The sequence below is a fragment of the Macrobrachium nipponense genome, chromosome 1, assembly GCF_015104395.2.
Source record: "Macrobrachium nipponense isolate FS-2020 chromosome 1, ASM1510439v2, whole genome shotgun sequence".
NCBI classification, from domain to species: domain Eukaryota; kingdom Metazoa; phylum Arthropoda; class Malacostraca; order Decapoda; family Palaemonidae; genus Macrobrachium; species Macrobrachium nipponense.
In genome coordinates, this window is record NC_087200.1 from 109,128,030 (window position 1) to 109,151,705 (window position 23,676).

Genomic DNA, 23,676 nt, shown 5'->3' on the forward strand with positions numbered 1-23,676 from the left:
ATCTCTCTCTCTCTCTCTCTCTCTCTCTCTCACTACTAAAGATGTATGTTTTTTTGTATGATAAATAAATGATTTACTATTTTCAAATATTAATATTAATTTATACAATAATAATATCAATTCATAAAGAAAATACCATAGTGAATTAGTAAGATTTTAGCTTATATTTAAAAAATTATGGAGAATGAAGGAAATCCCAGTCTTCTTCCAGTAACCTTTCTCGAGATCCAGGTACTAAAACTGTCAGATATATCAAGTTCTGTGACAGCCAGGAGGGGGAAGAGCTGCAGTGTTGCAATCACATGTTCATGAAATCCCCCCCCCCCCCTCCCCTCTCTCTCTTCTCTCTCTCTCTCTCTCTCTCATTTACTGAGACTCGAGATTTTTTATGTACTTGTACTATTTGTTTTTAGTACTTTCTAATAATAATAATAATAATAATAATAATTTTTTTTAGATTTTTTTTTAGATTTATCTTCCCGCCACTGGCCAGTGGCATAAGGCTGATACAGTTTCTCTCCATCTGTCTCTATCCCGAGCCATTTCCCTCGCTTCCTCTAAGTTTGGATTTCATCCTCAAGATCCCTGACAATTATGTCTATCCACCTCGTCTTGGTCTACCCAGCGGTCTTCTTCCTATTTGTACTGCTCTCAGTGCTCTCCTGGGGTCTCTATTCTCTTCCATCCTCTCAACATGTCCAAACCATTTCAGCCTTCCCCTCTTCAACCTGGTACTGACTGGCCTTTGCCTCAATCTCACCCTGATGTCTTCATTTCTAACATAATCATCCCATTTAATGCCAAGTATTCTTCTCAGCAGCTTCATCTCAAAAGCATCCAACCTTTTCTCCTCTGTTCTGGTCAGTGCCCAGGTGGACGAGCCATACATCAGGACTGGTAGTACTACTGCATTGAATATTCTCATCTTAGTTCTCAAGCTGATTTCATGCCTCGACCAAACGTTTTTTTCTCAGAACCTCAAAAGCTCTTGCTGCTCCTAGTTTTCTTCTTTGTATATCTTCAATTTGCCTCCCGTCTGCTGTACCACACTTCCCAAGTAAACAAACTTCTCAACTTGCTTGAGTTCCTCCGTCCTCGATTGTCATATCCTCCATGTGCACCCAATCATCATCCTTACTCACAACCATGATCTCGCTCTTCTTTGTGCTGATGTTCAAGCCAAAATTCTGTGTCTCTGTCTCCATTCCTCATTACCATACCTACCAGCACCAGCCACGTATCAGCAACCAACGCAACATCATCAGCAAAGTCCAAATCCATAAAAACTTCTCCACCAATACTAGCCCCTCTGTTTTTGCATTCTCCATCACTCTTCTCATTATATGGTCAATATATACATTAAACAAGGTGGGTGACATAAACAAACAATCCCTGTCTTAGCCCCACTTCCAACTGGGAACCATTCACTTTGCTGTCCATCCAGCTGTACACAGCTGCACACTCCTTGGTACCAGTTCTTTAGTATCCTTATCACTTTCAGTGGTTATACCATAGTGTTCTGCCACTCTCCACATTCCATCTCTCCATACTGAATCATACAGCTTTCTCCAAGTCTATAAAAGGCACAGAATATTGGCTTTGCATACTCCCATCTCTTCTCAATTATCTGTCTTAAGGTGAAAATTTGATCCACTGTTGACCTTCCACTTCTAAAACCACACTGCTGTTCTCTAAGTTTCTCTTCTACTAATAATAATAACTGTAATTACAAAATTCATATGTGATAGTATTTTTTTTTTTTTTTAAAGAATACAATAACGTACTAATCTATCCATGTCACCTTTTAATAAGGTTAACTCTCTCTCTCTCTCTCTCTCTCTCTCTCTCGTCTCTCTCTCTCGCTTTTGCACCACAAGATAATAATGTGTCATAGTGGTAACTCCATCCCTCTCTTTTCGCTGGAAGCGGTTATAAGTATTTTTTGAGAGAACGAGAACAGAGAGAGATAAACCCTCTCTCTCTCTCTTTTACCGAGATGAAAGAATTTTTATGGTACTAGTAGTATGTAAAATGTTTATTGATAATTTCAGTTATTTAATAATAATTAATAATAATAATAATAATAATAATAATAATAATAAAAACTTTACTTACAAAATTCATAATAGTCATATTTTAAAGAGATGAAAATGATCTTTCCATTTCACTTGTAAGGATAATTCCTCTTTCTACTGAGATAGAGAGAAGAATTTTTATGGTAGTGCCACATGTTTTATTATATTTTCAAATAATAATAATAATAATAATAATAGAAGTAGTAATAATACGATAACTAATTTCAAAAGAAAATTCTTCCCTTCGTCTTTTTCTGTATCAATTCCCTACCTCATAACTCCAGTGACACTCGGAGCTTAACAGTGCCATACAATGGTCAACAAATTTAATGGTTTTATGTAATCTCTCTCCCTCTCTCTCTCTCTCTCTCTCTCTCTCTCTCTCTCTCTCTCTCTCTCTCTTGTATTTTAATGAAGATATACAGTAATTTGTGAATACACAGTGTTGCACATGAAAAAAGTAAATTAGTGATAATTTTAGAGACACGGCCCTAAGAAAAATGGCAAATTAGTGAAATTTTCCCTGTGGACATGTTTTCAAGAACGTTGTTCCGGCTTACGACGATTTTCGGGTTACGACGCGTCTTAAGAACGGAACCCCCGTCGTAACCCGGGGACTGCCTATATTATAAGCATAAATAAATAGAACATGAACTTGAAAAAGCATAAGTGGATCATGGGGGGGGAGGCCCCTGTCTCGATGGTAAACTTCCCCTGATTAGCACGTTAATGGGAGGTGAGCTAGCTCCGCTGGGGCCGGAGCGGGACAAACCATGTTAGCGAGAGACTACCTTGCTCTTGGAACGTGAACCGGAGAGGGATAACATGAGGCAGAGCCACTACCCCCCCGGAGCGAAACTCCAGATCGCGCATATATATAATAATAATATAATAATATTATCACAGTAAAAACATAATATCAATAGTGTGTCTATGTGCCATGCATGCAATGGACGGATAGGCTCAATGACTCTCTCTCTTAAAGACCAGTCCGGTGGTGGCCGGAGCTAGGACCGTCGGAGCAGTGAAAGATACTCTCTCTTGAGCGTCGGAGAGAGAGAGAGAGAGAGAGAGAAGGGGAGTAGGGGAGTAGGGGAACCTTCCACCCATCCGCGGCCAATGTATGGCCGGTAAGGGAGGGGGAGGGGGGAAGGTCCCGAGCCCCGAGCCAAGCGACAGTGTGTGAGATCACCAGTGGAGGGATACCTCCCCACTACCCCTGTGAATCACCCCCTCTCATGCAGACTCGGAAGCTAGCTATGAGCGGCGAGTCATCACCCACTAGCGTGGGTGGGCAAGGTGTGGAGGGGGGGAAGGAGGGAAGTAACCCAACAACCGGGTGGCTCACTGAGATCGACCAACGGCCCTCCTGGCCAGGTGGTTAAACACGTGGTGAGGAAGGCCAGGCAATGCAAGTAATCATGGCCGACCACGACATACATAGTCACACGAAACAAAATATGTCACAATGATATAAAATTTTCATATGATATCTAATAGTTAAGCTAACACGGGGGAAAGGAAATAAAATAAGGATAAGAGAAAGGAGGTCCATGGATGTAGGCTAATCGCCAATCCGTAGATTGGGGTATGTTAGCCTAACCCGAGCGACTAGTCGATATGTTGTACATTATGGTAAAACGAGAACAGAGGACTAGGGGCAAGGACTTAAGAGATAGAACATAGTTCTAACGTAAATAACTCCTAACGAAACGGATGGCTAGGCTAGGCTAAGGTCCGAAACGTGCGATCGGAGCGGGGTCCCCGTGAAGGCCCGAACTAAATAGTGTAGCTAACTGCATGAAAACAATATCAATAGTTAACGATATCATAAAATACTGCTAAAAGGTAATCTAATGGTATGGGAGACCAAAAGAATACCCCGGCTCGGGGACGATGACGCTCCCGCATAAAACAGGGAAGATCAGCATAAAATGTGATCTGGAACCTTAAAGCAGTACTTAACTTAGAAGCAGTAGCTGAAGACATCTTGGAAAACTTGAAAAAACCTTGCAAAGCGATCGCACAACACAGAGAAAGAACAACGTGTGTGGTGACGATGGCGGCTATCAAAGGAATGACGTCACAGGCGTTGGAGGCGCTCACGGTAGTAGTAGAGGGTAGCAAGAGCTGTAGTGCGGCTCCTCCGTAATTGGGGGTTTTGTCGAGGGAAGAGGCTAAATGGCAAGGGACCTCTGGTAGTGGATTCCACTCACTCTATTAACTATACTGACACCTTTATTAAGGTGAGCGAGCCATTTATCTTGGCATTATATTGTTCTTTTTTCACTGGGATGAATAGCAATATTTATACCTTAGAAATAGTATCAAAGGAACCATTTCACGCGGCGACACAGGCTAAGCCCAGAAATGACCCTATTGTTAAGACCTCAGTTTGCAGCTATGAAAAATACAAAATGTATTAGAAAATTTGTCATTTTGCTTCCAGAATTTTTTATTTTTACTCACATTTTCTTTATGCTCATTGTCTTTTGGATGAATCTTATGTACTGTTGAAGATAGATTACATCTCTAACTGGACCTGTAGTGGTTTTGGAAGGAAAGGTCCCACAGTTACTAAAGGATCCCTAGAGCCTAGATGGCCAAGATTCCTCCTTTCCTGGAGTGCAGTTGATATATTCTGTTGCGAATCTGGATTTCTTTTTTATTTGGTTTGATGATAATTTTATTTTATCTATTTTGTAGGATGGGTAATGTGTAAGGTAAGAGGTTGTAACACCAGTCATAAACTCTGTGGCCTGTGATTGTCATGACCTGTGCATAAATTGTAGGAGGTAGAATTGCTCTTTCAGTAACCATTGCAGTTATACATCATAGGTGACATCTGAGACATCCCATACGCCTAGGCTAATCTCTCCAACACTCACTAACCCAGCTTACGCTCAGTACTTTTACCTACCCTAAACTCCATGCATCCTTATTTTATTGCTGGTATTATTGTATTTCTGGGTTCGACCTGTGTCTACCGGTGAAAAATCCCTGTAGCTCATTTTTCCAAGTATAAATAGATTCTAAATATCCCATAGAAAAAGCTAGCATGGTATGCTGAAGTTACTACCCTCAGCGCGAGCACCCCCAGGGGCGTCGGTATAAGTATTGGGGCGAAGTGGAAGCCACTACTCACAGGTCCCCTGCCAATTAGAAGATTCCTCTTCAAAATCCCTCTACAGTGGGAGCCGTTACAAGCGTCACCCACCTTACCTTCCTCTCGCTACTACTACTAATACCCATGCGCATCCTTCATTCCTGTATTAGCGATTGTGTGCGATCCACGCGTTTGTCATAGCTCCCAGGATTTACTCTTTCTTCGCAATGTCGGCTGGAGAACTTACTTCTACACCTAAGTTGAGTACTCCAATTTACGTTTTTGTAACTTATACGGTTGAGGTGTTTTCCATGGTCTCCTTCCTTCGGCCCCCAGAAAACGTATTGTGGGCGCCGTCAGCTGACCCGCCATTTTGGGAGCACCATCACAATGTGGGTGGATTTGTCACACACTAATTTCCACAAAGTTTTTATATTATATATACGTATATAGAATTTGATTTACAATCATTTCCCAGTGACAGTTATATATTATTTACTTACTTTTAACCAAGTAAGATCGGGACTAGGCCTAACTCGCTCGTGACTTTTGCTGGGGCTAAAGAATAGTTATTTAACTTGTACTTTTAATATAACCCTCCCCCAGTGGCTCAGGTGCGGGTTTACGCCTGTCCCTACATAATTTTACCATGATGGACGTGTAATTATTAGGCTACTGGTAGCCTATCGTAATTGTTGCGGGGGAGGAGGGAACCCTATCCCCCTCTCTCTCGTAAGGAGAATATGCATGTTTTAGTGTTAACACGATCTTAGATAAGTCTTGATTTATGCACGTTGATGATTTTCATTTACTAAGAGGTTGGTTGAGTTGCACCCTAGCTTGACCGACCTAGCCTAGGCTAGGCCTAGGAAGGTAGGCTAGGTGCCCCTTCCCTGGTACCTTTTATACACCCCCCCATCCCTGTCCGCGCTACGGTGCTAGCAGGGAGGATAGCAAAAATAGTCTCTCTCTTATCATTTTGTTGGATCTATCCTCCCTACCGGTTTAGATCGATAAATTCGATTTATTAGTATTTATATTTATTGTGTTACTTAGATGTAGATACCGGTCTGGTACGTCTTGGTCTAACCCGGTAGTAGGCCATATCCTCCTGACCGAGAGTGACCACCGACCAACCGCGACGGGCCATAGGCCCAGTCGGCCCACTACCTATGAAGTAGTAGGCTACATAACCTCGGTAAAGGTCTATAACTCACGGTACTAGTAGTCTTATGGATGAAAGACCGCTCAAGTTCACATAAGTGGAGAGGAGGGGGTTGGGTGTGGGGAGGGGTTATCAGTATTATAGGTAATCCCTTATGTCTCCGAGTAAACGGCTCCGCCGACTTATAGCGGACTAGTGCCGCACCAGCCGGCGGACTTAGCTCCGGATTGTACATTATACAGCTCCGTCGCTCGGTGTCTAGTTTCACCTTGTTCCCCCCCCCTCCCTGGTACGGATTCGGGCTGGGAGTTACGCTCCCCTAAAGCTGAAGCATGCAGGTTCAGATAAGGGAACTATCCTCCCTGTTCCGCCGCTTCAGCCCATTCCTCCGGCATTATAGGGAACATTAAGAGATAATACATTGAGTAGAAGGAGCTTTGGGGACTGCTCTATAAGCAGCTCTGGACCCTTGAGGTACAGACGGAGTGTGACTCACCCTCACACCCGTTGACGGAGTATTACACGGTGTTGCCGAAGCTCTAATTTCGTCCATATGTTATTCCCTGCTTCGGTGGGGATGACAAGTTGATCAGGTCTTCGGCTACGATAATACGTAGCCTTCTGACTCAGCCGACTGTAGTAGAAAGGGGGTTTTTTCCTTCTCCCCGGTTCGGTGGACTTCATATCCCACATACCGGACCTGTATCTACCCTTTGAGGACGGAATCGGGAGCAGGCAAATACACCCAAAGTAATTCTTTATTCATTTAATTAATTGGAAATTTTTAGTGAATAAGTCTTGACCCATATCTAGTTTAAGGTGCATGCTCTCTTCAGAGTTATCTTCGGTGCCGAAGTTCGGTACTCATAAATAAATTACAAATTACAGATAATTCGTTGCCAGGCGGAAGGGTGCCCCGCCTCTCTGGGCAAGCCGTACGGCCACGTTGTTTGCTGTTCACATGCCAACTGCGCCGTACAGTTGGAGAATTATATTGTCTGGCACCCAGACGCATGCACAGTGTGCTACGAGATGGTGTCACTCCTGACTGATGAGCAGGTAAGTATCTTTGCTGCATCATTGACAAAGAATTTCTGCTATACTAACTTGAAAGGTTGCTATACAGACTCTATCACCAGATACAATATTAATTAGGGTTCCTCCCTGACACTGTTGCGGGGTTCGGCAAGAACGCGCCGAAAGGCCAACCATACGTTCTGGACGCCGGACTATGCTCCCTTCTGTTCCAGGGAGCCACAGCCACGACAGCGGTTCCGGCGCACATTGCCGAGCCCGTCATTGAAGCCATCCGGGTAGCCACGATGCCACTCGCTGACGACCAGGAGAACTTGGTGATGGAGGAGGTGGCGGCGATCAATTTGGAGCCCATGGTCACGGAGGAACAGGTAGGTGGGGAGATAAGTGAAGCGAGTCTCCTTAGTCCTACTCCTTCTTCTTCCTCTTCTTTCCTGGGCTTCTCTAGGCCCACCCCCCCTCCTGCAGGAGCGCTTTCAGTTGCGCCTAAAGTTAAATCACTGAAACCAAAGACCCTGCGAAAGGGATCTAAACCAGCTCCGCCAGCGGCAACGGAGTTGTCTTCGGCCCCACAGCCGTCGACTTCCACCACTCAGTCACCTGCTGCCAGGGATCCTCCCCCTACTATGGGGTTGAGAATGAATACCAATCCTTAGGCGGCGGAGTCTGGATTTGACCCAGAAGCCTTCACTAACCTTCTACTGACAAAGGTTAGTGGAGTAATTGATCAGAGGCTTGAGTCGATACGACTCGCCCCAGGCTCAGATGCCTCCGGCCAGGCATTTACTTTTCTGACTGAGAGGATCAGGCCTTTGGAGGAAATGCTGACCGGACTTCACTCCGGGACCCCGGCGCTATATATGATGATGCCGGACGCGTCTAAGCTTCCACCTTTCGATAAGGAGAATCCATGCCCCGCTCTCGGATGGGAAACTAACTATTGAAGGGTGCGGAACCTGGCCGATTGAAGATTTTGAGCTCTTTCCGCCAGGTCTCCAATTTCCATTCCCTGGATTCGTTAGACTAGCAAAACATGCGCTAGTCAGAGTGGATAAGGTCCCGAAGGAGACAGTGATCTTCCCGAGGGAACAAGCTCAAGCTACTTGGGTCTGCACCCACTCCAAGTGGGGTTGCGTTAACACAAAGTTAACGCCGCAAAAGGGAATTTTACAATGTTTGTGACCCCAGATGGAATTCCGTCACCGTGTACATCTAAGGTGGCGGAGTTGACGCTGCAAGGAGCGGCGGAGGACAAGCCTATACCAGTGCTGAGAGAGATGGAGGCTACCTCCCTTCTTTTCCCTACCAGATTGGACTTTTGGAAGGACGCACCGGCTACGTTTACTACAGGTAAACTCGACCCGGACTGCGCTTCCGACCTATTCTCGGAGAAGCTGCCTAGGATTCCAGACCACTTGGTTAAAACGGAATTTGAGGCAAGAACCAGACTGGCAGGATATATCAACTCCGTCATGGTGGCGGAGTTGGTAGCATCTACATATGTCGAGGAGCAAGTATTCAGGGTCCTGATGAAAGCGCTGTTGCAGACTTTCCAAGTAGACCTGTATGACTTTGCAGTGGCGAGACGAGCTTGTAGGAAGCACGTCCTGGCGGGTGCCTCCATAAGACATGAGCCTAATAGGCTCATAAAGTCATCAGTGTGGGGAGAAAACCTTTTCCCCAAAGAGGAAGTTAACAACATCTTCCAGGAGGCATCCAGAGCCAACCAGAGTCTTCGGGTTCGTTGGGGTCTCCCCTTCAAATGGAAGTTTGAGGGGCCCGGACACCAAGTCAGAACCAAGAAGAAGGCAAGGAGATACAACCCTTACAAGGCCTCTCGCCCACAGACAATAATGCAAGCAGTGCCAGTACTCAGGTTGGCAAGCCGTCAACATCCAAGGCGCTTCCACAACAACAGTTTGTACTAGTACAAACTCCTCTGGCCCCACAACCATCTACCTCCTCAGCCATAATGACCTCCCCAGCCTTCAACCCCACCTATGAAGCGCAAGATCTCTTTCGCTGCTACAGTAGGCATGCTGGAAGTAGCAGGGCCAGAGGTGGCTCCCGGCTACGAACCGGATCAAGAGGTAGGGGTTTCCGCGGAGGTAGAGGTACCAGACCTGCAACTAACCAGTGAGAATCCACAGGTAGGAGGGAGATTGTATCTCTTCCGGGACCGCTGGACCTTCAGTCCATGGGCCCACAGTATAGTCTCGAAAGGTCTAGGGTGGAAATGGGAGAAAGGGCCCCCTCCACCAATCAGTTTTTATCAGATGCCAACGGCAGACCTTATAAACTATACCAAGGATCTCCTCCAGAAAAAGGCCATAAAGAAAGTGGGACGCCTAAAATTTCAAGGCCGTCTGTTCAGTGTCCCAAAGAAGGACTCAGAAAAAAGAAGAGTGATTCTGGACTTGTCCCGTCTCAACTCATACATTCACTGCGACAAGTTCCGCATGCTGACCATCTCGCAGGTACGGACCTTACTTCCCCGTTGGGCCGTCACCACCTCTATAGATCTTACAGACGCTTACTATCATGTTCCAATAGCAAGGAACTTCTCTCCGTACCTAGGTTTCAAGCTAGGAAAACAGGCTTACTCATTCAGAGTCATGCCGTTCGTGCTCAACATTGCGCCCAGGATATTCACCAGACTGGGAGAGACGATAGTTCAAGAACTAAGAACGAGAGGGGTATTGTTAGTAACCTACCTAGACGACTGCCTCATTTGGGCAGCCAACGTCCACGAATGCCGCAAATCAACAGCCAAGGTGATGGAATTCTTGGAATTTCTGGGATTCCAGATAAACAGAGAAACCCCGGCTCGTCCCAGCCTCTCGCTTCCAATGGCTGGGAATTCAATGGGACCTAAACAAACACGAGCTATCCCTCCCACCCAAGAAGGTCAAAGAGATAGCAAAGGCTACAAAATAGTTCCTCAAAAACAAGAAAGCTTCTCGGCGTGCCCAAGAAAGGATTCTAGGGTCGCTGCAGTTTGTGTCAGTGACGGACGTCCTGTTGAAAGCCAGATTGAAGGATATCAATCGAGTCTGGAGAACGAGAGCCAACATCAAACTCAGAGACAAGGTCTCGGCAATTCCACCTATTTTGACAAAAAGGCTCCGTCCATGAACGGAACGCCAGAACCTAGCCAAGTCAGTACCCCTACAATTCCCTCTGCCGTCTTTAACCATCCACACCGACGCATCTCTGAGTGGATGGGGAGGGTATTCACAACACAAGAATTTACAAGGAACATGATCGGAGACATTCTGCCAGTTTCATATCAACATTCTAGAAGCAATGGCAGTTTTCTTGACCCTAAAACGACTGGCTCCGGCCAGAAACGTTCATATAAGACTAGTCTCGGACAGTCTAGTAGTATAGTCCACTGTATAAACAGAGGAGGCTCAAGGTCAAGCAAACTGAATCATGTATTAATTGCAATATTCTCATTGGCGGAGAAGAATCATTGGCATCTGTCAGCAATTCACCTGGCAGGAGTAAGAAATGTTATCGCGGACGAACTTTCCAGGACAACTCCGCTGGAATTGGAGTGGTCCCTGGACAAGAAGTCATTCCGTTGGATTTGCAATCAAATCCCGGACCATCCGGTAGACCTTTTTGCCATGGAAGCCAACCACAAGCTACCATGCTACGTGGCCCCCAATCTAGACCCTCTAGCTTATGCCACGGATGCGATGTCCATAGATTGGAACAATTGGCGGAAGATTTATCTATTTCCACCGGTGAATCTTCTGATGAAGGTCCTGCACTAGCTGAGATCTTTCACAGGACAAGTAGCATTAGTGGCACCCAACTGGCCAAAGAGCAACTGGTTTCCGCATCTTCTAGAACTGAAGCTCCGACCCAAACAGATCCCCCGTCCGTAACTGACTCAGGTAGTATAAACTCAGACTGTGTCAGCTTCCTCAAGAGTTCTGAGTGCCCTAACTTTATGGATTTCATGAAGTTTGCGGCTCAAAGGGACACTAGTATTGATCCTTTAAACATCCTATTCATAGAATCAGATAAAAGGGATTCAACAATCAAGCAATATGATTCAGCAGTAAAGAAATTGGCCAAATTTCTAAAGGATTCAGATGCTCATGAGATGACCACAAATCTGGCAATCTCATTCTTTAGATCTCTATTTGAGAAAGGTCTAGCCACCAGTACCATTACTACAATCAAATCAGCCTTAAGGAAGATTTTCCAGATAGGTTTTAATATGAACCTGTCAGACGCATACTTCTCTTCGATTCCAAGAGCATGTGCCCGTCTGAGACCAACAGACCGCCCTCGGACGGTCTCTTGGTTTTTAAATGATGTTCTTAAACTAGCCTCAGGTGCCAGAATATCTGAACTCTCGGCTCTCTCTAAAACTCCCGACCATATTGAATTCCTCCTGTCAGGTGAAGTTCTGCTATCCCCTGATCGGCAGTTTCTGGCTAAGAACGAGGACCCACAAAACAGGTGGACTCCTTGGAAAATTCTTCCTCTCACACAGGACACATCATTGTGTCCTGTCAGTAACCTTAAATCCTTTCTAGCTAGGACTTCCCAAAAATCTTCAGGCCCTCTGTTTATTAGAGAAAAAGGTGGGACAATTTCTCTAAAAGGTATTAGACAGTAAATACTCTACTTTATTAAACAGGCCAATCCGGATTCAGTCCCACACGTCCATGACATCCGAGCAGTGGCTACCTCCATTAACTACTTTCAAAATATGAACTTTGAGGACCTGAAGAGATATACAGGTTGGAAATCTCCAGCAGTTTTTAATGCCACTACCTCAAAAATCTAGAGGCCCTTAAATTCTCAACAGTGGCTGCAGGGAGCATAGTCTCCCCTGAATGGTTGAGTTTACTAATTCTTTAGCCTTCTCTGTTAATTCTTTCCCTAATACTCTCTCCTCCCTACCTGACTTGCTTGTATTCCCCACCTTAACCATCCCGCCACCGGAACATGTAATGTATATAGTATTGAAACCTTGGTTTTGAGACCACATTGGTTTTATGAAACTGTATGTACATACCCGTTAAGATTACTCAGATACCATAAATGTACATTGTCATATTATGTTTTATCGTTTTTTACTAGTTCTAAGTCATAGTTTAAGTTCCAGTATAAGTAGTATATAAGAAAATTTTTGCCTTGTTATAGAGCATTAAATTTATTTTTCAAATGAAGCTTAGGTTTCATTAACCCCCTTTTATACACTTGTTTGGTATCTGTTTAGCTTGGATGGGAATTCTCTGATACTTTTTCACCGGCAGACACAGGTCGAACCCAGAAAAGGGATTTTGACGAAGGAAAAATCTATTTCTGGGGGAGGACCTGTGTCGCCCAGTGAACCCAGCCCTTCTCCTTCTTCTTCTTTGCTTTCCCCACCCTAGCCAGTCCAAGCTTGGTGGTCTATTCCAGGAATGAAGGACGCGCGTGGCTATTAGTAGTAGTAGCAAGAGGAAGGTAAGGTGGGTGACGCTTGTAATGGCTCCCACCGTGGAGGGATTTTGAAGAGGAATCTTCTAATTGGCAGGGGACCTGTGAGTAGTGGCTTCCACTTCACCCCAATACTTATACCGACGCCCCTGGGGGTGCTCACTCTGAGAGTAGTAACTTCAGCATACCATGCTAGCTTTTTCTCTGGTATAATTAGGATCTATTTATACTTGGAAAAATGAGCTACAGGGATTTTTCACCGGGCGACACAGGTCCTCCCCCAGAAATAGATTTTTTCTACGTCAAAATCCCTTTATTACCGGTGCTTTATAAGTGAATTAGTAAAAATGAAAGCAATCTAGTCTGAAATCCATTGACTTACCGGTAATGCCATCTGGTGGCGAGGAATAAAACTACGGTATGATTGTTGCCAGTGCTGCCAGATGTATGACCCGGTGCTGTACGACCTACGACATTTTGATTTAATTAGCAAATTTGTACGACATTTTAGTCCATATGTATGACATTTTCAATTAATTGTTGATTTTCTAATGATTGTACAACATTTTGAAGCCTTACTGTACAACAATTGATTTCAAAGTATGGTAGTATCTGGCAACGATCCGTGTAGTTGGAGTGCATATAGGTTAGACATTCCTGCTATTGAGATGTCTTGTGTATGGTTATTGCTTGTTTGTACTGCCAAAGTACTTTTATTATTATTATCATTATTACTAATACTACTACTATCATCATCATCTTCATCATCATCATCATCATTATTATAATTAATCATTAATTATTATTATTATTATTATTATTATTATTAATTATTATTACAGTGGTCCCCCCGTATTCGCCGGGGGATGCGTAACCAGAACCCCCCCGTGAATAGTTTATAGAAACGGCGAATGTTTGAACCCTTATACAACGATAAAAACAGCCTATTTTGTAGTTAAAACCCTCAAGAAAACCCACTAAAAAATGTCATACTATGGTTTTTTTAATAGTTTTATCACAAAAAGTGCATTTTACGATGAAATTGATCAAAAAACCCAGGAATTTGTGGATATTTCTCATAGAAAAATACAGCGAATGCGCGAATTTTCCGCGAATAATGCGGGGAAACGTTCCCGAGAGAAATCCGCGAATGTGTGAGTCCGCGAATCCGGAGAACGCGAATACGGGGGGCCCACTGTATTATTATTTCCTGCTATTGAGATGTCTTGTGTATGCTTATTGCTTGCCTGTACTGCCAAATTGCTTTTATACAGCTATGTTTCTGCTTGTGTAATGTACAGCTAGACTGTTTTCAACAATATATATGCTTAAATACACTAAAAACTTTTTCCTGAATCTGACCTGCTGAAATGAGGGTGCGTCTTATATGCCATCAAATACGGTATAAAAAGAGGTAAGAAGCGGACAAGTATTAGAAAAGATAGCAAAGAGATTTATCTAAAGCTAGAATAGGAAGTAATGATTGAAGCAATAAGAACTTTTCTAGTTTTCACAGTCTGTCAGAGAATATCTCTTCCTGCTCTTCTGGTGTACTTAGTAATTCTTCTCCCTCTAGACATTAGCCATACCTTAGGCACACCTTTTGGTAGAGGTACAAGAAAGCAGGGTAATTTTAGGATAGTAATTGGTGTTTGCTCATTGTCTCCTGACTGACCTGACGTAAGTCCCCCATAGATTTGCCCACGATAACCAAATGATTTGTACCACAAGATCAGTTTTAGTTTCGCTAGGCAAGGTGTAAGTGATTTAGAGTGTAAATTTGCCTGCTCATTCTGTATCTAAATCTGTGACTCCTAGGCCTTCCAGTATGCTGTGGACTTCTAGTGATCCCTATGTAGAATCCTATTCTAGTTCTCTGGTTTCTTTCAGTGAGTGTAGGTCAACAGCTTTGTGGAAGGGTGCATTGATGACTTCTCAAGGGTACTCTCTTGGCACCAAGCTCTCTAGTTCTCTTGCTTGGTCTTCCAAACATTCTTGCTTTGCTAATTTGTTTTTATGTTATTTGTCTGACTTGCAGGAGGTTTATTTGCTCAGTAGAGATCAAGCATTCAAAGATAATTGGTCTGCTTGTTCTAGATTGTGGTCACTTTAGTGCTGCACCACACTAAGGTGTGACACTTGAGCTCTTGTTCTTTTATGGCATTATGCTGCTGACCTCCAGCCCTTCTTTTGTACATCAAACTAGAAGTGTTTAGGAGCCACATTCATGATTCCACTCTCCTCAGATACTGATGGTTCCTTTCTAATCTTCTCGTAAACATGCTAGGTCTTGTCACGCTTCTTTGAGGTGCCCAGGGTCTCCTCTGCAGCAGCAATGCATGATGCCTTCCTTACTCAGCAAAGTTGATCTTGTGTCTTTGATCTACGGTTTCTGAAACACCGTACTGTTTGGTTCCTTCTCCTCCAGGTTTTTTGATTGTCACTGCCTCAGACGATATCAGCGTTGCTGTCAGCCGCCATGTCATAGACATGGGAGTGCACTAGTGTGGAGTTCTATGGAATCTTCATTTATTCCAGGGAGTTGGAGTTTATGTTGATGCCACCCTCTCTCTGATTATTCCTTATTAGAATCCTCAGAATCCTGAGTTCAGACTCTAATAAGGAAGAGGAACAGATATGATCATCTGCTCTTCAAATGTTTATTAAAGTCTGCATTAGTAAACTTAATAACTCTTTTAAAGCACCAGTAGTCCAGAACCCTGTGTCCCATAGTGCTTCCAGACTTGAGCCAATGGTGGAACCTCTTCCACCCCTTGAATTAGCTAAATCTACAGTACAGTTCAACCTCATAAATCCAGAAACCTTGGGACCAGGCCATTGCAGGACCACAGAAAATCCCAGAATATAGAATACAACCCTAAAATATTAAGCCTGTAGGTAAACATAGTCTTGCAAGGTAATTCCACATACAAATAGCCTAGTTTCCGACTTAGCCTACTAATTGACTATGTTCTGCCACTGCTTTTTATCATTTTATTACCCATATATTGTAACTTCATCATTTTATAAGATTACACTGTATAATTTTCTTTATTGTACTTCAACACATGTAGCCTGCATTCCCAAGTTAGATTAACCATAAGTCAACTACAATACAGTCATACCCCTACATACAAAAGTCCCTGCGTATGAAAAATCCAGGATACGAAGGCAAAGACGAAGATTTTTTTGCTTCTGTGTACGAAAATAATTCAGGTTGCAAAAGGGTGTATGTACTGTAAAGTCCGAGATTCGCCCAGGGCGCTGAGAACAATTTTAAAACTCGCGCACCACCAACTCGGTAGACTCGCCACCATCCTCCCGCTCTCCCATTGGTTCCTGATGCTAGTCACCACCGTAAGATCCTGCTCTCCTATTGGTCAGCATCTGTCCCATCATGCATCTACGTAAAGGCGTTCCTTGACCATTTCATTTCGGCAGCGTTATCGTACACATCTAGAATTCGTTCATTCACATAAATTTCGTTTTTTAACTTGAATTTGCGTTAGTGATTTCGCTTTCATTGTACCATAAGTTTCTTTATCATGTTGTGTGTGAACTTAATTACTTACCTTATTAGCGATGAGTCCAAAGAATGTTGCTGAAGTTCACAGAAAGAAGAAGATGCTTTCTTTGGAGACGAAGATGGAGATACTTAAGAAGTATGAAGCTGGCATGCAGTTGAGAGTGATCATTAAGGAATATGGCTGAAATCCGTCAACTATAGGCACCATCCTTAAGCAGAAGGAAGCCATCAAAGCAGCTACACCTTCCAAGGGCATGACTATTTTTTCCAACAAGAGGAGCCACGTGCATGATTAGATGGAGAGACTGCCTCTCATATGGATTAAGGACAAAGAAATCGCCGGTAATACGATAACCAAGACGGCAATCTGCCAGGAGGCCAGCGCCATTTTCAGTTATCTGAGTGCTCAGGTCGAAGACGACGCAGGAGAAGGGACATCGAAGGCAACCCCAAACTTAAAGGCTTCTCGGGGTTGGTTTTATAAATTTCATAACCGGACTGGCATCCATTCGGTGGTGCGGCACGGGGAGGCTGCCAGCTCGGACACGAAAGCGGCCCAAGCCTTTGTTAAGTCATTCGATGAGATGACAATCAAGGAAGGCTACAGTTCTCAGCAAGTCTTCAACTGTGACGAGATGCTTTTTTTGTGGAAAAAATGCCTCATTGGACGTACATCACGGAGGAAGAGAAGAAGCTACCCAGGCATAAGCCTATGAAAGACAGTCTTACGCTTGCACTTTGTTCTAACACCAGTGGGGATTGTAAGGTGAAGCCCCTACTTATTTATCATTCCGAGACTCCTTGAGCCTTCCAGCCCCACAGAGTGCTAAAGGAGAAGCTTCCGGTGATGTGGAGGGCTAATGCGAAAGCCTGGGTAATGAGACTTTTGTTCACCGTAGGGTAAATCTGTGTTTTGGCCTGACAGTGAAGAAATTCTTGGAAGAGAAGCACCTCCCTCTGAAATGTCTGCTGTTGTTGGACAATGCCCCTGCGCACCCTCCTGGCCTCGAGGAAGATATCCTAGCAGAGTATTCTTACATCAAGGTTCTTTATCTTCCGCCTAACACCACCCCTTTCCTCCAGCCCATGGACCAGCAAGTGATATCGAACTTCAAGAAGCTGTATATAAAACATCTTTTCAAGAGATGTTTCGACATCACCGATGCCACAAACCTCACCCAGCAGGAATTTTGGAAGGAGCATTTCGATATCGTGATATGCATGCCACTCATCCAGATCTTGACGAGATCGTTGCACTCGGCAAGTCCATGGGGCTGGTCGTCGATGAGGACATCAATGACCTTCTCTAGGTGCACCAAGAGGATCTTACAATGGATGACCTGAAGGAGTTGGAAGCCATGCAACATAACGTCGTTAGAGAAGAGTTCTCTAGCAGCAGTGAGGAGGAGGAGGAGGACCCTATGACAACGACAGAAATTAAGATGTTCTAGCTGCTTTTCATAAAGTGCAAAGATTTGTAGAAAAGTGACACCCCGAAAAGGTTTACACAGGTCGTATGCTTGCGCAGTTCGATGACATTTGCCTGAGTCGTTTCAGGAACATTTTGAAAAGCAGGCAGAAGCAATCTTCCTTGGATAGTTATTTTTTAAAGAGGCCTTCAGTAGTAAGCAAACAGGAAGGTCCAAGTGATACGAAAAAACAGAAAATTGGAAGTGGTGAAGAAATTGAAATTTTCTAAAAAAGATAAAGTAAAAAAAAAAAAAAAAAAAAATTTTTTTTAAATAAGAAAAAGGCAAAAAAAAAGAAATTTAATTTTAAGTTTTTGGCAAAGTTAAGTGTTAATGTTTTGTGCCATTAGTTAATGTGTTTCATAAAGTTTAGTGGTAATGTTTTCTGCCATTTTTTAACATGTTTCGTAAAGTTAAGTGTTCATGTTTTCTGCCATTTGTCCTCCTCTGTCGCCACTTTTGGAGATCGCCTCACTCAAAAGGTAAGGTTCCACATTTTACTACATATGTACGTACAGTATTTCTTGTACCCTGTACACTAATACACTTTATTTACAGGTACAGTAACGGTTAGGTTAGGTATTGAATGGTCCAAATTGTTGTATTTCATTGTTTATTGGTCAATTTAGCTTAATTATGAAATTTACTTTGATGTTTTTGTAGGGCTTGGAACGAATTAGGCAATTTACATGTAAAACGGTGTTCTAGATACGAAAAAATCAGGTTATGAAGGCCGCTTCAGAACAGATTAATTTCGTAACTTGAGGCACTACTGTATAACTAATTTCAAAATTTATATGTGAAATTTTAAAGAAATACGATAATCTATCCATTCCACTCTTTTAAAGAAGGATAACTCACTCTCTCAGACTCACTCTCTCTTTTGCCACACAAGATACGTATGTCACAGTGGTAACCTTTGTCCTCTGTTTGGGCTGGAAGTTTATGCATACCATATATCTCTAAGGGCATTACTACATTTTATGGTAGAATAATATTATACAGTACTGGTTTTCAAATAATATTAAGTTTAATGAGATTAAACAATAATAATAACATTTCTCTCTCTCTCTCTCTCTCTCTCTCTCTCTCTCTCTCTCTCTCTCTCTCTCTCTCTCTCTCTCTCTCTCTAAACCAAAAGTGCTGCATGTAATTTCTCTTGATGTGTTCCACAGGCTATTAGAGCAGCCATTTCAGAAGCATTTAAAACTCCTGAAGTTATACAGATGTTTGCCAAGAAACAGCCTGATCAGCTGAGGGAGAAGCTTGGTCAAATTGAACGTGACTACAAAATTGGGAAAGAGTCCAATGAATCATATACTCAGCAAAAGGTAAGTTTTTTATTATTTAGATAGACTGGTAGATAAAAAATTTTGACACTCAAGGACTACGTAGTCATAAAATATAGTATTCTTGTACAGCTTTGTTTTCATATAGCATAGAAACGTATGTTAAGGTCGTGGCACAGCAGGTAAGTATGATGGCTGTATCTCCTCTGCTCATATTTTTTAATAAAAATTGATTGGACTGTTCACCATAATTCACTAATTTTTCAGGCCCTTATCCTAAATGTAAGCAAATAGTGGATAGGCAGCATGCAGAGTTGGAGAACATGAAGCCATATAGCATATATAGTATGGAGTGGAGTGAAGTAATGAGATTGGTTAGTGGGTGGTAAAGTACAGATAAAAGCACTTGATTTTTCAGTATTTTTTTACAGCTATGCTTAGAACTCATGCTACATGTCTGCATAGGATTTTGTTCAAAATTCCCTAACCAGCAACCTAACACACACAAACACACGCACACACTGAAAGCATAAAGAAAACACAGGCTGACAAAGGAACCAGCTTGAGGTGGAGAGTGCAAAAGCGACTACCCTTCAAGGGGGTCAAAGAAAGACATGCATCACGAGGTACCAAGCCTGGTCGGTGACCAGCTTCCACCTTGTATAGTACGTATGAGTTGCCAGATGCCACACATTCCTTGCTTTACAATCTTGGATTGTTTTAACTAGTTTCCAGCTTGTGCTAGATTATCCTATTGTTAAGACCGAAGGTTTGTTAGCTATGAAAAATAAAATTTATTAAAAAAAATTTCATATCTCAATGTAAAAATATGATTATTGCAGACAATGAGGCCATAATGTTTCAGTGAAATCTGTCAAATATTTCAAAACTAGGAAAATGCATAAAGCCAAACTTCAGAAATACAGGTACAAAACATTTTCAAAACTTTCATTCACTCATTGCTGGTGCATTTAAAAAAAAAAAAATTGTCAAACCTCATTTCAAATAAAAAATAAAAAAAGGAAAATAATTTTTTAATAGATTAATATGGCTTCCAATGCAACCATAGAATTTTAAAAAGTCCTATTTGTTTGTTTTTACTCAACACAGAAAAATTGTGAATAAGTAAATATCAACGGGTGAGCAGAGCATGTGTGATGCGACCATTAAAGTGGTGGAGCACATAACCATCTAATGTAACATAGGTATACAATGAGTAGTGATAATGAAGTTATCTTGAAACCATTTACAGTAGTACCTCGAGATACGAAATTAATCCGTTCTGAGGCGCCCTTCGTATCATGAGATTTTCGTATCTTGGACCATATTTTACATGTAAAATGGCTAATCCGTTCCAAGCCCTCCAAAAACACCCCAGTAAATTAAATTTCCAGGCCTAAAACACATGTTCTAGGGTTACGACACCGATCCGACAGAAGAAATATGACTCCAAAAAGGCAAAATACTGTACATACTTGAGTAGTATTCAACTGCATGTAATGTTCAACCCCATTTTTACTGCATATATTAGGACTTTAGCATATGTCCCTTAGCAATAAGCCTAGCCTATGTTAGCGGTTGCTACTGTAGCCTAGTCTATGATTCGGACATCTAAACCTAAGAAGCTAAAAGCTTAGAATATGCCAATAAAATGTATAAATAATCAGTATGTACTCATTTCAAATAATTATTAATTAATCATTAACTATAATACACAAACAAACAAACAAAAAACCTTCCAATCGATTGTTTACGTTCAGCTCTTACCGTCTTGCAAGTACCGAACGAACGGCAAGCAATCACTTTTCCTAGGACACAGTAAGCCATAAATTTTCATTAGTATCTCTCTTCAACTAATGAAACTACCAAACAGTATAATAACCATTCATTTCTATTCTTTATTCTATCTTTACATAATGGAGATACCGAGTTACTGACAGCTATAATGAAACATATACGTAACGTAATATTAAAACAGAAGAAGAATTCTAAAAAATACGTATTTGTTGGCAGTCTGATTTATTTTAGATTTTATGATATCTAATTCATCTAATTCACATTTTTGTTCATGAAACTTACCTGTCAGATATATATACGTATAGCTGTATTCTCCGAAGTCCGACGGAATTTCAAAACTTACGACACACACAGTGGTCGGCTAGGTGGTTAGTACCCATTCCTGCCACTGGGAGGTAGGTATCAGGAACCATTCCCATTTTCTATTCAGATTTTCTCTGTCGCCGGTACTGTAAACACCTGTTTTCAGTACCTACCGTCTTAGAATTTTGAAACTTCATTGCCGCTAAGTATCCTAATTGTTGATTTATTAACGTGGATTTGTGGCTAGGCATGCGCTATCATAAATTGATTTGAATTTGGTTTTGATTCATCTTTGCATAAGATATCTGAATCTAGTTAGGCTAGTTTCAGAGTGTGTTGTCTGCAAGGTAAGGTGAGGCTACCGAAAGCTTCGGTAGATCCGCACTGGGTATGCACGAGGTGTACGGGACATATTTCTTTGTTGAAAGATCGATGTAAGGAGTGTGAGAGTTTGACTAATTCCGAAGGGAAGACGTATGATTCGTATGTACGCAAATTAGAGCGTGATTGAATCAGGGGGTCTTCCTCAAAGACTGCATCAGTAAACAGAAGTCAGGTAGTGAACCTGCTAACCTTCCTGTAGACTTTGTTTTGCCTAACCCTGTAGTATGGCCTACGGGTCATTAGGTTATGTCTGCGAGAGGTAAGGCCCTTTCTGTTATTGTGGATTCCATCCGTATCTTGGAATCTAAAGTGCTCGCTCTCCAATCAGTGTTGTGAAGTGTAGTGCCCCTAGTGTTGTGGAGGGGCCGTTAGATCGGCCCTATAATGCCTCTAGGCCTGGACCTCTGTCGGACTCCCAGGACCAGGGAGAGGGCATGTCGAAAGCCGAAGGAGGGTTACGGGGAACCCCCACCGATCTGGCGTCCCTTCGGCAGGACCTGTTGACGCTTCCCAGGCTGCCAAAGATTGTGCACGTGCACGAATCATGAAGGATTGCTTCTCATTCTCCGAGGCGTCCTCCCTGCGCAGGGGTTGGAGCTCTCGGAAGGACTCGCGCCCTCTAAAAAGAAGCTTTAGAGAAGAGGACGCTTCACGTCCTCTCTCTCGTCAGGAGGGAGTGTCAGATCGGCCCTATAAAGCCTCTAGGCCTGGACCTCTGTCGGACTCCCAGGACCAGGGAGAGGGCATGTCGAAAGCCAAAGGAGGGTTACGGGGACTCCCCACTGATCTGGCGTCCCTTCGGCAGGACTTAATATCGATAAGCGTGACAAAGACGCAAGATGTCGCACAGGCGGCTGTCGTCTTTGTCAAGAGATGAAGAATGTCCATAAGGCTCGTCTTGACGACAATCGCCGTAAGTCGTCTTATAACGCTCGCGCGCTTCATGAACGGCGCGGCTCGCCAGAACGCCTCTCAGGTTGCTCCTGTTGACGATTCTACATATGTTCTCCGCATCACGTCAGGAAGTTCGTCATGATGCTTCTCTTGACTCTAGTCGCTCTCCTCTTCGGGACTCTCTTCAAGACGGCGTTCTATGCATCAAGACGCTCGGCAAGACCCTCACGAGGACGCCTTTCAAGACACTCGACGCTCTGTCGAGAGGAAGGAACGTCATTACTCTTGTAGCAAGGATTGTTTTCCTGCTCCCCAAGACGCTCCCCCCTCCTCTCCTCATGGCGCTCCGTATACGTTACGTGACGTTCGCTTTACTGCGAAACAGGATGTTGTTCAAGCTGCTAAGCTTGATGCCTGGCAAGCTGCTTTGCATAGCCCCTTAGGGACGCTCCGTTGGCTGCTAGATATGACACTGGTTCGGCAGTTAAGCTGGACGCCAAGCATGACGTTTTTCTTGACGCTCGGGTGGACGCCAGGCGTGACGCTTTTGGATGCTCAGCGTGACGCTTCTCTGCAAGCTCATCAGGACGCCAAGCGTGACGCTTGGCTGGATGTTCGTCTGGACGCTCAGCGTGACGCTTCTCTGGACGCTCGTCAAGACACCAGGTGTGACACTTTGCTGGACGCTTGTCTGGACGCTCAGCAGGACGCCCAGCGTGACGCTTTTCTGGATGCTCGGTAGGACGCTCAGCATGACGCTTTTCTGGACGCTCGGTAGGACGCTCAGCATGACGCTTTTCTGGACGCTCGTCAAGACGCCCGGCATGACGCTTTCTGGACGCTCGTCACATTTGTGGACGCCCATCAGGACGCCCAGCATGACGCTTTTCTGCACGCTTTTGTGAACATTCTTCAGAACGCTCCGCAGGACGTTCCTTTACCGGAACTTCGCAAAGTTTCGGAGTTGGCTATTAAACATTTCCGACTTTTGTCTTTGGACCCTACTTCAAGTAGAAAATCCCCTTTTACAAGAGGAGCCTCATAGTTTGATTGCTTCGCGGTCTGCTAAGTACCCTTCTCCTGTTCCCGTAAAGGAGACAGAGTCCTGGAGCGACTCGCAACCTACAAATGAAGAAGAGACTACTTCGTCATCATCTTCATCTATCAAGGTGTCAACCTGCTTTC

At 43.4% G+C, this 23,676-nt stretch overlaps 1 protein-coding gene across 1 annotated transcript in view; it reads left to right on the plus strand.

Annotated features, from left to right (window-relative positions):
- Positions 1–23,676, plus strand: part of LOC135219549 (protein LZIC-like) — a gene marked incomplete in the record, with an annotated part of 200,618 nt that overhangs the window by 72,265 nt on the left and 104,677 nt on the right. Inside the window, 1 exon segment of the mRNA XM_064256403.1 lies at positions 19,000–19,155. Within this exon segment, the coding sequence (XP_064112473.1) occupies positions 19,000–19,155 (156 nt within the window).